At 36.5% G+C, this 14,345-nt stretch overlaps 1 protein-coding gene across 8 annotated transcripts in view; it reads right to left on the bottom strand.

Moving 5' to 3' along the window:
• diaph2 (diaphanous-related formin 2) overlaps positions 1 to 14,345 on the bottom strand; it is a 559,041-nt gene that overhangs the window by 205,478 nt on the left and 339,218 nt on the right. For all 8 annotated transcript variants that reach the window (XM_052154718.1, XM_052154723.1, XM_052154724.1 and 5 more), the window contains one exon: positions 4,978 to 5,217. In XM_052154718.1, the coding sequence (XP_052010678.1) occupies positions 4,978 to 5,217 (240 nt within the window). The remainder of the gene's footprint in view (positions 1 to 4,977; positions 5,218 to 14,345) is intronic.

Genomic DNA, 14,345 nt, shown 5'->3' with positions numbered 1-14,345 from the left:
CAATATATTCCCCTTTCACTATCATTCCAAAATACAACGTATAACACCAATTAAAAAGGATTTGGCCTGAATGAACAAAATTTAATTATTGTGTATTAAAAGAATCAATTAAAATTTTTATGTGATGTACAAAGCAAAGTACAATAAAAATGTTAAAATATTGAGCTGTAACAGACACCTTTATTATCACTTTTAATTATTTATTGAACCAAATGCAAAAAAATAGGTTTGCATGTATTTTAGGTTTACATGCATGTAGCTTCTAATTAGGGATGGGCGGATTGACATTAAAGCGTTGATACTTCCGATACTGATGTGGTATCAAGAATATCGATCCTCACATAAAAATATTGATTCTAAAGTTGTTTTTTTAACTAGTGATCTTATTATTTAGATACAATGAAAATGAATGCATCTTATCAGCTTTGAAGTGGAAAAAAAGAATTATATTAGTGAATTGTTGCATGGCACCGGAACTATTTTTTTCTTCCGCTCACCTTGACATGCACAGAAATGTTAATATACACCAGCTGATACTGTCATAGACAGCGCTCACCCTTTCAATCACAGCGCTCGTTCAGAGAGGGAGCAGTACTTTCCTGAGATTATAACAGAAAAACAGCATCTGGAGTTATTTACACCGAGTAATGACAAACCTAGACATGACATGTATTACAATGGACTTGTGTGACAATTTTTACAGGCTTATTTAAATTCAGGTGTTAAAAATAAATAAAATAAGTGGTATCACCCATCACTACTTCTAATTAGAGGACTTCTCTTTTGGAGAAGGAATCAAAATTTTTCCCGACTTCCATGGGCGGTGCCATAACGGCGAGAGACTTCTTCTCAGATGCTCCACACTTCTGCTTAGTTGTTGTTATCAGCTAGACTAATGTTACTTGTGATGGCAAGCAGCTCTGCAACGGTCTGGATGAAAATACGATTGTTATAATGTGTTATAACAACTACAGGTGGCTTAAAAACTACAGTAAATTGAATGTCACAACAATAAGCTCCCACAAAAGCTGCCAATGCTGAAACATTTAGAGTCAAACCATAAGTAATAAGCAGAGGCTGCATACACGTATTGTAGGAGAACATAACTGATTCAAGTAAAATGAAAACCATTCATTCAAGTTAAATGAACACCATTCAGTTCATACAAGGTGATTGAAGTGCTTGAACTACTCGAATTTGGCTTCAAATTTAAGTCCTGGTAAACCCTTGAAAAGAGGTCACATTTCTTAAAAAGTTGTTGAATTATAAAAAATCTTAAAATGCGTTGCTTAAATCATTTAATAAATGAAATGTATTTATTTTCCGCAAAACATGACGACAGACCACCAAACCACTGCTGAAGCACATAGACGGCACTGTTATGTGGCACCTGTTACTTTTGGCAGTGCTGTTCAGAATGGGCCAATCACAATCAATTGTTACTGGAGGATTTTAATATATATATATATATATATATATATATATATATATATATATATATATAATAGATACTGCTGTGGCTGAATTTAACAATATTAATTATCGCAACTATCAGTTTTAATAAAAAATTACTCTCCATAGAATTTTTTTTTTTATGTTAAACGTTCTGAGATTTGAATGCAGATCAATGGAGGATTCAGTTTTGTGAGTCGTATATCACCCCGCTTGTGTAAAGAAAGCTTTGTGTCTCACAAAATAGGTTATTTCTGACATTTGGATTAATATAAAAATATGTTGACAAAGTCATGTCCCTTAACATTTTTAGTCATGAAAAAAGCTTTCAAATAGCGACCTTCTCTCTCTCTCTCTCTCTCTCTCTCTCTCTATATATATATATTATATTTTTAAATAAAAAAAGTAGTGACAAATATTTTTTAAGGTTAAAGTTCAGAGGCTAGATTTTTTTTCTTTCCAGCACGTTAAAAAGTTAATCCACATTCCACTCCAACAATGACACGCTTCCTGCCTCGTCCTTCACGTGACGCATGACATTACCAATGAGCTTACGTGAACATTTGTAGTTAAAAAGTATATAAGCATTGTTTAGTTTCTAAAATTAATTCATCGTTTGGGTTCAGAAGAACTTTACTGTCGAATATGATGCTCCCTAAATATGCATTTTGGAGTACATTCACTTGCATTGTTTAAAGGAGGAGGCCTGAAAACCTAAAAATCTTAAATTCTGTTTTGATGAAGAAAGCAAATTTTAATTTTGGGTGAACTATTCCTTTAACCTACATTTAGAGAAAAATGTAGTTGACAGTTTATTAATGTAGTTGAATAAATAAAAAAAATTACATGTTTTTTGTGTTTTTGCACTAAATTATGCAGTTCATTTAAACCTGGGCTTTTGCAAAGTAAAATTACATGTTTTTTTGTGTATGTTTTATATATAAATCTTAGATGTACAGTATGTTTTGTAATAACAATAGTAATGATCTGTAATTAAGTTTTTCTTTATCATTCTTTTAAAGATAATTATTCTGTGTATGATTCTATTCTAATAATTGTCACGCCCGGCTTTGCCGTGCTGGGTATGCTCACTCCACCAATTACCGAACAATGTTTGGGCCGTTTCTCTCCCCCCAGTCTGAAGGGGGAGCTGTTTGTTTTCGGTCCATCTGACAGCAGCTGATGGGCGGGACTGTTTAAAAACCTCTCCTGCCAGTTGTTAGGAGGCTCTAGGAGGCTCTAGGCTGTGCATCTCGGCATGGCTATGGCAGCAACACCATCCTACTCCTTTTTTGTTTGTTTGCATTACACATAGTCTACATTTAACTGATTTGCACTACACTTTGGATTAGTTTCCTTTTGTTTCTCATTTACTGACTTTATGTATTTATTGATTTAAATTATGTCATCTTATGGTGTGGTCTCCCCTATGTCATTGCTACTGTGAGCCAGGTAGTCGTGACATAATTCATATATGTTAAAGGATTGCATGTATTATAGGGAGATTTCTTGTAGAATTACAGTAATAGATGTTAATTATGGTGCAGTTAACTATTTTAGTTTTTTTTTACAGTTTATCTATGTTTTAAATCCGACAGTACTTTTGTTTTTCAACAGACATTTTCCGGAACCACTGCAGCCAGAAATTTCTGGCATGTTTTTAAACTTTTTTTTTTGCTTTCCCTCTCAGCCATAGGACCATCCAGCACAAACCATAAAACTGAGAGAACCAGCCACCTAATGTCCATGTCGCATCCAAAGTCCCCACACTTAAACATTTCAATGAAAATGTCATAAGGGCCGAACATAATCATGAAAGCCTGAGGTACAGAGGACACCCATATTAAACCAAGTGGCTGCTGAAAAATGATGCCAAACCTTTACTCAGAGCTAACTGTCTTTAAGCATTTTGTCAATTACTTTTAAGCAACTGGTCTCAAGTTACTATTTAGAGGATGTATGTAGTCAGTTCCCCTTAAGATCCCACAGGTGACCAAGAAGAGCAACCACAGGTGTAGTCACATTAACTATGGACATGTTCCACAAAATCTTAAAGTGTACAAATACTACCTTTATTTTGAACAATACATTCATTACTTTATCATTTGAAAGCTAGCATACTTTTTGAAATGTTTTGCTTTTTAAAAAAAAGTGCTAAATTTCTTAACAATAAATGCCGCTTGGTTAGATATTTATGCAAAGACACAGAGTCCACATACTGTAATCTTTGTGGCCTGTTGTCTAACCATGAAAGCCTAAACCACATGGGTGTGTAAAGTCTAAATGTGGTGAAGAACATAAATATATGTAAGACTTGGGAGCTGAAGGACATTCTCGCATTAAATGTGCATGTGCATGCTGTTTTTGACAATGCAAACTCCATCTTCATTTTTAATCAAGTTACAATTTGCATGCAAGAACACTTTAACAGAAAGCGAGATGTTCATCAGGGGCTAGAATGTTTATAAACACAAACGTGAGGTGGTACTGAGGTGTTTCAGAGATTAACAAAGTTAGAGTCAACAAACATTGATTAAAGATCCCACTATACAACTGTTAAATGAAACACCTTTTTAAATTACTTTCCAGTACAAACTTTAGTTTAGTGACTCAACTGCATTCAATAACAGGTCCATCGGTACCAAGCAGAAAACAACTGAAAAAAAAAACAAAAAAACATTCAGCTGTCCCACAACTGGCTCGAGCTTAAACCCCTGTGGTTGGGACACCTGTGTCCCAGCAGCATCTGGGATGCCTCTGAGTAGTTGACAAGGCCAGAAAAGAGATGCAACTAAGAGTGACGGTGTAGTTCTGGCTACATGGGAACACCAGCAGAGGGGAGGCTGTCTGTCGTAGCAAGACCAAATGGCTTCACCATCCAAATCAGCTTGTGAAAAACAGCCAGATGTCCATCTTACACACACATAACAACAGCAGTCGCAGCTTTCATAAACAATCTGGTAACAGTTCTACTGCTCTCTGTAGGGAGGCTTACTTACAAGCTCTATAAATAACCTGTGAAGAAACTCATAACATTAGAGAAGATGATATTCCCCAGTCTCCTGCCATTCTAACAGAGGTAGAAGTGTAGAATTACTTGTTTCCATAACTGCCACCTCTCACTATATCCAAGACACTTATTGCACCTGATAACCATATCAACTCTGTGACAATTTCAACTAAAAACAAAACAGGCTCCATACACACAAGTTCATACTTTACTACATCCTACTAAATTAGACCACCCCCATACCCTCGACCACACACACACTAAATCCAAAATCCAGCCCAGCAAATACTTGGCCACATAATGTCAGCAAACATGGATATGTAATGTATAAAACAGAGTGGTTCTCTGATTGGCTAAAAAAGGGCAGGCTGAGGCTTTTGCTGTTAAAGGAGGCTAGGGCACCAAAACAGGTGTGATTTCACAGGATCACTAGATTTCAGTGACATCTTTCCGTTCTTAAGGGCGTTTTATGCATGGTAATAAAACAAATAAATAGATAAAAATACAAGCAGTACCTTGCAGAGGAAGCTGACGTTAAAACCGAACGTCTGAGCATTTCGGGAGCCGGCATTCATGTAATTCCCGATCAGCAGCACCAGTTCCAGCAGCATGCAGAAACCCTCACTCTTTTTTACCTCCTCGCAGGCGAATGTCACGTTCATGATGTCTGGCCGGATGTTGTTCACCTGCTCCTCAAATGTCAGTTTGAACAGGATCCCATTCAATCGAGGACGCAGCATCTTCACTGAGCTCATCTGAAATTGACAGAGAATAACTTTCTCAGTTTTCATAACACATCCTCCCTTATCATATCACAGATTAATGCACTATAAAGTACTGCATAGCAGGGATGATCTTGCCAGTCATTCATGATTACTGGATAACATTCTTTGGTTTGTTTTGTATATATTAGGGCTGAGGATTTAACGCGTTAATAATGTGCGATTAATTTTACCAAATATATTATGTGTAAAAAATTTTACGCAATTAATCGCAATACTTTCCTGAGAAATTCCTGAGGAATGCAAGCTTGTAGTGCCACCTTTCAGCTGTGTGAGCGACACACAGTTTATTACAGTGAACAAAACATTAACAACCCTTCAGCGGACACACAACATAAACATGCGTTCTTGCATTCAAAGCAGTTGAAGGAGTGCAAATGTGATCTAAGAGATCTCAAGATGTGTTTAAAGATTGAGTATTAAACTATATTTAACTTGACACCATGACCTAAACATTTTATTTTTAGGACGCAACACACCCGAGACACGACACAAGCATGTCTGACGCATGTCGTATTGTCTTTACCTCACAAATATTTAATTACCAACAAGGTTAAGGAGGTGTCCTTTAAACTGTTCACCGTTTTTACCAAGTCAATCTTTATTTAAGAAACATGCTCCCTGAAATAGATCCACTTTGCTCCTTCTGTAATGCTGTAGATGAATCTGCCCCTCACCTTTTTTGGGAATGTGTCCACGCTGTAGTATTTTTGAAAAAAATGTGTTTGTTTGTACGTACCTCTATTTTAACTAGTTTTTCTTTGCTTTATAAAGACGTTTTATTTGGTTTTCACAGTTTTGATAACTAAAGTTAATATTTTCTGATTAATCTTGTTTATTTTTCTTGCCAAGTTTTTTATACATAAGTGTAAATGTATGTCTATAAAGCCCCTATTTGCACTTTTTTGTAAAGACTTGAAATATTATTGAAAATCTCTTTGAACCTCCAACAACTCCAAAGCATTGAAAACCATTGCAACATGTAATGGATATAATGTCTTGGCATTATTGTAAAATATATCTGTAGTTTCTAAAAAATAAAAAATAAATGTCTGACGCAGGTGTAAATTGACGGGTTCTTAAACAAGCCCTCAAAATAAATCTGAAACTGATTGACAAATTCACTTGTGAAATGGATTTCTGTGAACTGTAAGCCAATGATTGACTTATGATCAATAATATGGTAGTAAACAATACACTGTATTCTAAACAATTGTATTTTTGAAGGGACTTATCAATTATTAACTCTTCTGCCACAAGAATGTAATGCATTTTAATTATCTGAATATTTTTTTTATTATACAGGTCCTTCTCAAAAAATTAGCATATTGTGATAAAGTTCATTATTTTCCATAATGTAATCATAAAAATTAAACTTTCATATATTTTAGATTCATTGCACACCAACTGAAATATTTCAGGTCTTTTATTGTTTTAATACTGATGATTTTGGCATACAGCTCATGAAAACCCAAAATTCCTATCTCAAAAAATTAGCATATTTCATCCGACCAATAAAATAAGTGTTTTTAATACAAAAAAAGTCAACCTTCAAATAATTATGTTCAGTTATGCACTCAATACTTGGTCGGGAATCCTTTTGCAGAAATGACTGCTTCAATGCGCCGTGGCATGGAGGCAATCGGCCTGTGGCACTGCTGAGGTGTTATGGAGGCCCAGGATGCTTCGATAGCGGCCTTAAGCTCATCCAGAGTGTTGGGTCTTGCGTCTCTCAACTTTCTCTTCACAATATCCCACAGATTCTCTATGGGGTTCAGGTCAGGAGAGTTGGCAGGCCAATTGAGCACAGTAATACCATGGTCAGTAAACCATTTACCAGTGGTTTTGGCAATGTGAGCAGGTGCCAGGTCGTGCTGAAAATTAAATCTTCATCTCCATAAAGCTTTTCAGCAGATGGAAGAATGAAGTGCTCCAAAATCTCCTGATAGCTAGCTGCATTGACCCTGCCCTTGATAAAACACAGTGGACCAACACCAGCAGCTGACATGGCACCCCAGACCATCACTGACTGTGGGTACTTGACACTGGACTTCAGGCATTTTGGCATTTCCTTCTCCCCAGTCTTCCTCCAGACTCTGGCACCTTGATTTACGAATGACATGCAAAATTTGCTTTCATCCGAAAAAAGTACTTTGGACCACTGAACAACAGTCCAGTGCTGCTTCTCTGTAGCCCAGGTCAGGCGCTTCTGCTGCTGTTTCTGGTTCAAAAGTGGCTTGACCTGGGGTATGCGGCACCTGTAGCCCATTTCCTGCACACACCTGTGCACGGTGGCTCTGGATGTTTCTACTCCAGACTCAGTCCACTGCTTCCGCAGGTCCCCCAAGGTCTGGAATCGGTCCTTCTCCACAATCTTCCTCAGGGTCCGGTCACCTCTTCTCGTTGTGCAGCGTTTTTTGCCACACTTTTTCCTTCCCACAGATTTCCCACTGAGGTGCCTTGATACAGCACTCTGGGAACAGCCTATTTGTTCAGAAATTTCTTTCTGTGTCTTACGCTCTTGCTTGAGGGTGTGAATGATGACCTTCTGGACAGCAGTCAGGTCGGCAGTCTTACCCATGATTGCGGTTTTGAGTAATGAAACAGGCTGGGAGTTTTTAAAAGCCTCAGGAATCTTTTGCAGGTGTTTAGAGTTAATTAGTTGATTCAGATGATTAGGTTAATAGCTCGTTTAGCCTCTTAAGATCCTTGCCATTTTTGGGGATTTCCGCCTGGATTTGGCCTACCCAAATTAAAAAGCTTCCCATTCCCACATACTTTGGCCTAAATACACAGTTTTGGTGTCATTTTACAGGAAACCCTTTGAAGTTGCATAAAACACTGCTAAAAATTAAAAACAATTTTTGAAAGTGTATAACTCAAGCCCTGTAAACCCTAGCAGCAAGCAGACAGTTTTGGCTGTTTCCACTAGATGTCAGCAAATACCTGAAAAAGGAATTTTGTCTGTATCATGTTTTATTTAATATCTATTTCAATTTATTTGAAGGGAGGAATATTACTTTTTTTGGTGTACTTTCCGAAAGCAGAGGGTCTAAGCTTTACGGCAATATATGCTTTATCCGGATCGGATGTTTACATATTTTCCTGGATTGTTGAATATCATTACTTTGTGGTGTTTCTGCACTCGAGGGATTACTTGGGCACACAACCACAGAAAACTCTGAAAAACGGCTCATTTTGCAGAGAATAACCTAAGGTAAAAGATTATGTAGCATTTGTGGCTAACTGTGCTGTCTAGTGCGAGTAGCGCGGCAAATATTCAATAATTTCACTTGCATGATTGTATACTTCATGATTCATTCGAAGTGTATTAGATATGTGACTATACCTCAATAAAAAGACTTATTGGAACTTCTTACTGGCAATGAGAGCTTTCATTTGATACATGGTTTGTACATGTGCGTCATATTTGAGCGATATGAGACATATGTATTCAAAAACGCACATAATTATGACACGACTTTTGATGGGTGGAACTATGTAATTTATTGTAAATAAGTTACTTAGTGTAAAACAAATGCCAAAGTGATGCATATCTCAAGAAAGTACACATTCTAAGCTTTCAAATGGTACCAGATATGAGCTCATAACTCCTCCGCATACATTTAAAATTGGAAGTACATTATTACTGACGTAATTTTAAATCCCAGAACCGGGATCGTGGATTTTTAAAGACCCTTTTCATGATATGCTAATTTTTTGAGATAGGAATTTTGGGTTTTCATGAGCTGTATGCCAAAATCATCAGTATTAAAACAATAAAAGACCTGAAATATTTCAGTTGGTGTGCAATGAATCTAAAATATATGAAAGTTTAATTTTTATCATTACATTATGGAAAATAATGACCTTTATCACAATATGCTAATTTTTTGAGAAGGACCTGTATATATATATATATATATATATATATATATATATATATATATATATATATATATATATATATATGGTATCATTTTTAATATTTAAAAATAACTATGTATAATTATTGCATCATTATATATTTAATTATTGTTATATGAGGGGCTTTCTCAGAAAATATTTGTATCGGGACACCATGTAATTAATTCGATTCAAAATGTAATCCATTGACAGCCCTAATATATATATATATATATATATATATATATATATATATATATATATATATATATATACACAATGGAGGACAAAAATTTGGAATAATGTACAGATTTTGCTCTTATGGAAAGAAATTGTTACTTTTATTCATGAAGTGGCATTCAACTGATCACAATGTATAGTCAGGACATTAATAATGTGAAAAATTACTATTATAATTAGAAAAATAAATAAATAAATCAGAACATCTTAAACTACTTCAAAGAGTCCTCATCAAACAATCCACCATGTGCAGCAATGACAGTGGTCAGTTTATTGTCAGTATTTTCCAGATACTCAGGTGACATTTCACCGTACGCTTCCTGTAGCACTTGCCATAGATTTGGCCATCTTGTCGGGCACTTCTCACGCACCTTACAGTCTAGCTGATCCCACAAAAGCTCAATGGGGTTAAGATCCATAATACTCTTTTTCAATTATCTGTTGTCCAATGTATGTTTTTCTTTGCCCACTCTAACTTTTTGTTTTTGTTTGTTTGTTTCAAAAGTGGCTTTTTCTTTGCAAATTCTTCATAATTCTTCTCTTTACTGTTGTACATGAGACTGGTGTTGAGCGGGTAGAATTCAATGAAGCTGTCAGCTGACATGTGAGGCATCTGTTTCTAAAAGTAGAGGCTCTGATGTTCTTATCCTCTTGTTTAGTTGTACATCTGAGCCTTCCACATCTCTTTCTGTCCTTGTTAAAGCCAGTTGTCCTTTGTCTTTGAAGACTGTAGTGTACAACTTTGTATGAAATCTTCAGTTTTTTGGCAATTTCAAGCATTGTATAGCCTTCATTTCTGAAAACAATTATTGAATGACGAGTTTCTAGAGAAAGCGGTTTCATTTTTGCCATTTGTGACCTAATATTGACCTTAAGACACAACACTCTATTGCACAATGTAGAAACTCAAAAACAAACACAAAGAAAATGTTAAGCTTAATTTAATGAAATAAATAGCTTTCAACTTTGTAAAGTTGGATATGGATATAGATTGACAAGTATCTATATCCATAGAAAAATGAGTCCTATATTGACATAACCAGAAAGGCTGCGCAGCAAAGTAGAGGTAAATGGTAAATGGTCTGCACTTATATAGCGCCTTTTTAACCTTAATGGTATTCAAAGCGCTTTACACTGTGACTCATTCACCCATTCACACACACATTCACACACCAATGAAGGCAGAGCTGCCATGCAAGGTGCTAGCCTGCCATTGGGGGCAACTTGGGGTTCAGTGTCTTGCCCAAGGGCACTTCGGCATGTGGAGTCGTGTGGGCCGGGATTCAAACCACCAATCCTGCAATTAGTGGCTGACCCGCTTCACCAACTGAGCCACAGCCGCCCACAGGTCACTTCTCCAAAACCGCCATAAAAAAGCCAGACTACAGTTTGAAAGTGCACATGGGGACAAATGAAGTAAGAGAACTGTAACTACAGTAAGGTTGCATTTATTAACATTTGTTAACTACATTGGTTAATATGAACTAACATTGAGCAGCACATTTAGCACATACTGATCTTGGTTAATGCTAATTTCAACATACTGTATACTAACACATATTTAAATTTAAAAGTGGTACACATAAACATTAGTTAAGGCAATATGAATATGAAAAATATTTGTATAAATTAACATTACCTAAGATTAATAAATGCTATACAAGTATACTAGTTCATAAAACCCTATTTATGCATAAACAAATGTTAACGAATGGAAATTTTGTTCATGATGCATTTAGTAATGACATGCAGGTTTATTTTGGTGTCATCTAGAGCCCCAGATGTACGTGCTTCTAAACATCACATATGCAGGAAAACTACGGTTTGATGATTTTACATGTCAATCGTACGTGTGCTCGCAGGTTCTTTATGAGGAAAACAGGAGATCATTTTAGTCAGATCAGAGGTTTAGTCAGAGAGTAATTCTCTTCATGACTCTAGACACTCTCAGCTGTGACTTTTCATTCATTTTCTAATCCACATTTAGAGTTTCAGTTTAGTTTGCGTTTTTTTAAAGCTCACATTTGTATTTTATTTTTGCTCACGAAAATACTTTTTCAATGCTAGTTTTCATTTTATTAATCTTATTAAACGATAATATCCTTGGTTAGAACATTGCAATACATTTCAGTATTGAGTAAACTTTAATTTCCTACAAGAAAATAAAAAAAATAATATATATATATATATATATATATATATATATATATATATATATATATATATATATATATATATATATTTTATTTTATTTTTTTTTAAATCTGACCAGGACAGAGAGAGAACTGGACAGCCTAAAAAAAATCAAAATTAAAAAAATTGTGATGCATTTCCAGATTGTTCTTCACTGTTGGAACCCTCTATATTAATATTCAATATCCTTGATACACATTGTTTAACCAGAATAACTGCAATAATATTATTGGTTCGGAAGTGAGGTGACATTTAAGTAAAAAGACGAATGAGGAGGAGACGAATGAGCGAGGAGACACAAAACAACAACAACAAGGATCCAACAGGAGCTGTATAGAAAAGAGCGACCTCAGACACTCTTGCTCCAGATTTCTGCATAATCCACTGCTCGCAGGCAGCCCAGAGATGCAGTCAGGATGCTCCATTACCACTCACATTTATTAATCTTTATGAGCAAGTAACAGATAAAAAAAACAAAATTTAAAAAACACGGCCCTATGGCCCCAGTACGCCACCCCACCCCACCTACTCCCTGCACCACAAGATTTCATTTCTCTGTATAAGAGGAAATCACAATAAAAGAGGCTGGGTTGGTGACAGCTCTGGAGGGAGAGGAGCTGAGAGTGACTTATTTCCCCAAGGAGCAGCGCAAGGTGCTGTTGATGAGGTGCTGCCTGTATATTACCTGCTTTGAGCTCAGTCAAAGGAGGAGCCTGTCACAGTGTGCTTCATTACGTCCTCCAAAGTCACAGTTAGTGAAAGACATAGCACAGCGTGAGAGGGAGGGGGGCATTCTGTTACTTGCACTGAACTGATTTCTATAAGAATCTGCTGTCAAAGACACCAATGTCAGAGGTGCCATAATATCAGTGAAGGAATGCATATGCATTACAGAAATACATCTGGTAACAAATGTAAGGCAGAGGTCCTATGCAGAATATGAATTATTGGAGTGCTTGAAAGAAAAGTTCACCCAAAACAGAAAAAAAAAAAAACAATGTCATAATTTATTCACCCTTAAGTCATTCTTAACTTCTATGATGACTTTTCTTCTGTGGGACACAAGAGAAGACAGAAAGTGTCAAATGCGCTTAGCCATACAATTGAAGTGAAAGCGGACTGTGATTGCACAATATTTTGTGCAATGACTGTACACATCCCCATACACTTTTATTGTATGGAAAAGAACAGAATAAACACTCCGTTTGTCCGTATGCTTAACTTATCCGTTTGTGTTCCATGGTAGAAAACAAGTCATACATGTTTGTTAAACATAAGGTGAGTAAATAATGACAGACATGTCATTTTTGCATGCATTTTTCTTTTAGTCTAGGTGCGAGTCAGATCAGGCATTGACTCGTGCAATGTGCAGAACTACTGATGTGGAAAGAAGCTTAAATATTTGAGACAAAGTCAAGGCCAACGTTAATGGAATTTGATCAATATAGGAAGAAAGTCTAAAAGCCCTTCCAATTTAGAAACTCAGAGATCTAATCCTGCTCTGTAGTAAAATAAAGCTCTGCCTCATTCTTTATAATTCATCTGAATCATAGCTTCTGTCAGTCACGACCAGGATACCAGATATGACTTGTCATAAAAAATGCCCTTTATATTCTTGGCCTTTTAATTATATATTACTGAGTCTCTTTATAAATTGAATAGTGCTGATCCTGCATGGAGCCTGATGGCAGTCTTCTTTCTCCAGCTCACTTTCTCTCTGTCTTGCTCAATGCTTAATTTCCCGGGACCCCTCCCAATCTGCTTTCAGCCCAAAATCCTTCACACGGAAGTAGAGAGCAATTGGTGCGAACAACAGGAATGAAAAAAAGGTGATTTTAGTAACAGAGAGAGAGAGAGAGAGAGAGAGAGAGAGAGAGAGAGAGAGAGAGGGAGAGAGAGAGAGAGAGAGAGAGAGAGAGAGAGAGAGAGAGAGAAAGATGAGGAAGTGGTAAAGAGAAGTGTGAAGGGTTATGCACTGAAGTGTGACAAAATTAGAGGAGAAATACAGAGTGGAGCCAAAAGGAGAGAGAAGAAAAGTGGAAGAAAAGACTAAGAAAATAAGAATAAGATTGACAGGAAATTGAAATGCCTTTATAGAGTCAGATACCCATTTTCGATACAAATGGTGCTGGAGTTTGTGCCAAAGCCGACGCTAGGCCAGATGATATGCAAATCTCTCTCAGAACCATCCTGTGATTCCACTGACTTGAATGACGAATGTAAATGTAGCCGACTAACATGCAGCACAGCCTTTGTTTATGACTCTTAATACTAATTTTGAGAACATAGTATGGCCACGTACACACTGAAGCAAAATGTGGTTGTCTGTTCACATTTTAGTGCTTAATCCTGTTCTGTACACACAGTTCAGTAAATTACAGGAGTGAAAACTGCATTCTATATCTAAATTAACTTCTGAAATTTTCCTAAATTCCACGCAGTGTGTTCAGAACCGAAGTGAATAACTAGTTGTTAATGATGTGATCAATGGCATGTGTGAGAGGTGTCCGTCTTCTTCTGGTGTAAATCACACAAACAGAGGTACCTGTCTTTATTCATTCATATATTCCAGTCTCACTCTCATCAGCAGTTTCTCACATCAGCCCTGTGGTCTCGTGGCAACCCGCACATTAAAGTCCAGAGAGAGTGCAGGCTGTACAACAACAGCCCCTTAGACGTGCATAAACAAAGCATGGCGATTATTTCAAATGGCAGCTAACTAAACATTGTTAGTTGATAATACAACTCTGGCGGATAATCCC

This window comes from Xyrauchen texanus, chromosome 23, assembly GCF_025860055.1.
Source record: "Xyrauchen texanus isolate HMW12.3.18 chromosome 23, RBS_HiC_50CHRs, whole genome shotgun sequence".
Lineage (NCBI taxonomy): Eukaryota > Metazoa > Chordata > Actinopteri > Cypriniformes > Catostomidae > Xyrauchen > Xyrauchen texanus.
The sequence above is the reverse complement of the archived record's forward strand: the minus strand, read 5'-3'. Positions and strand labels throughout refer to the sequence as shown.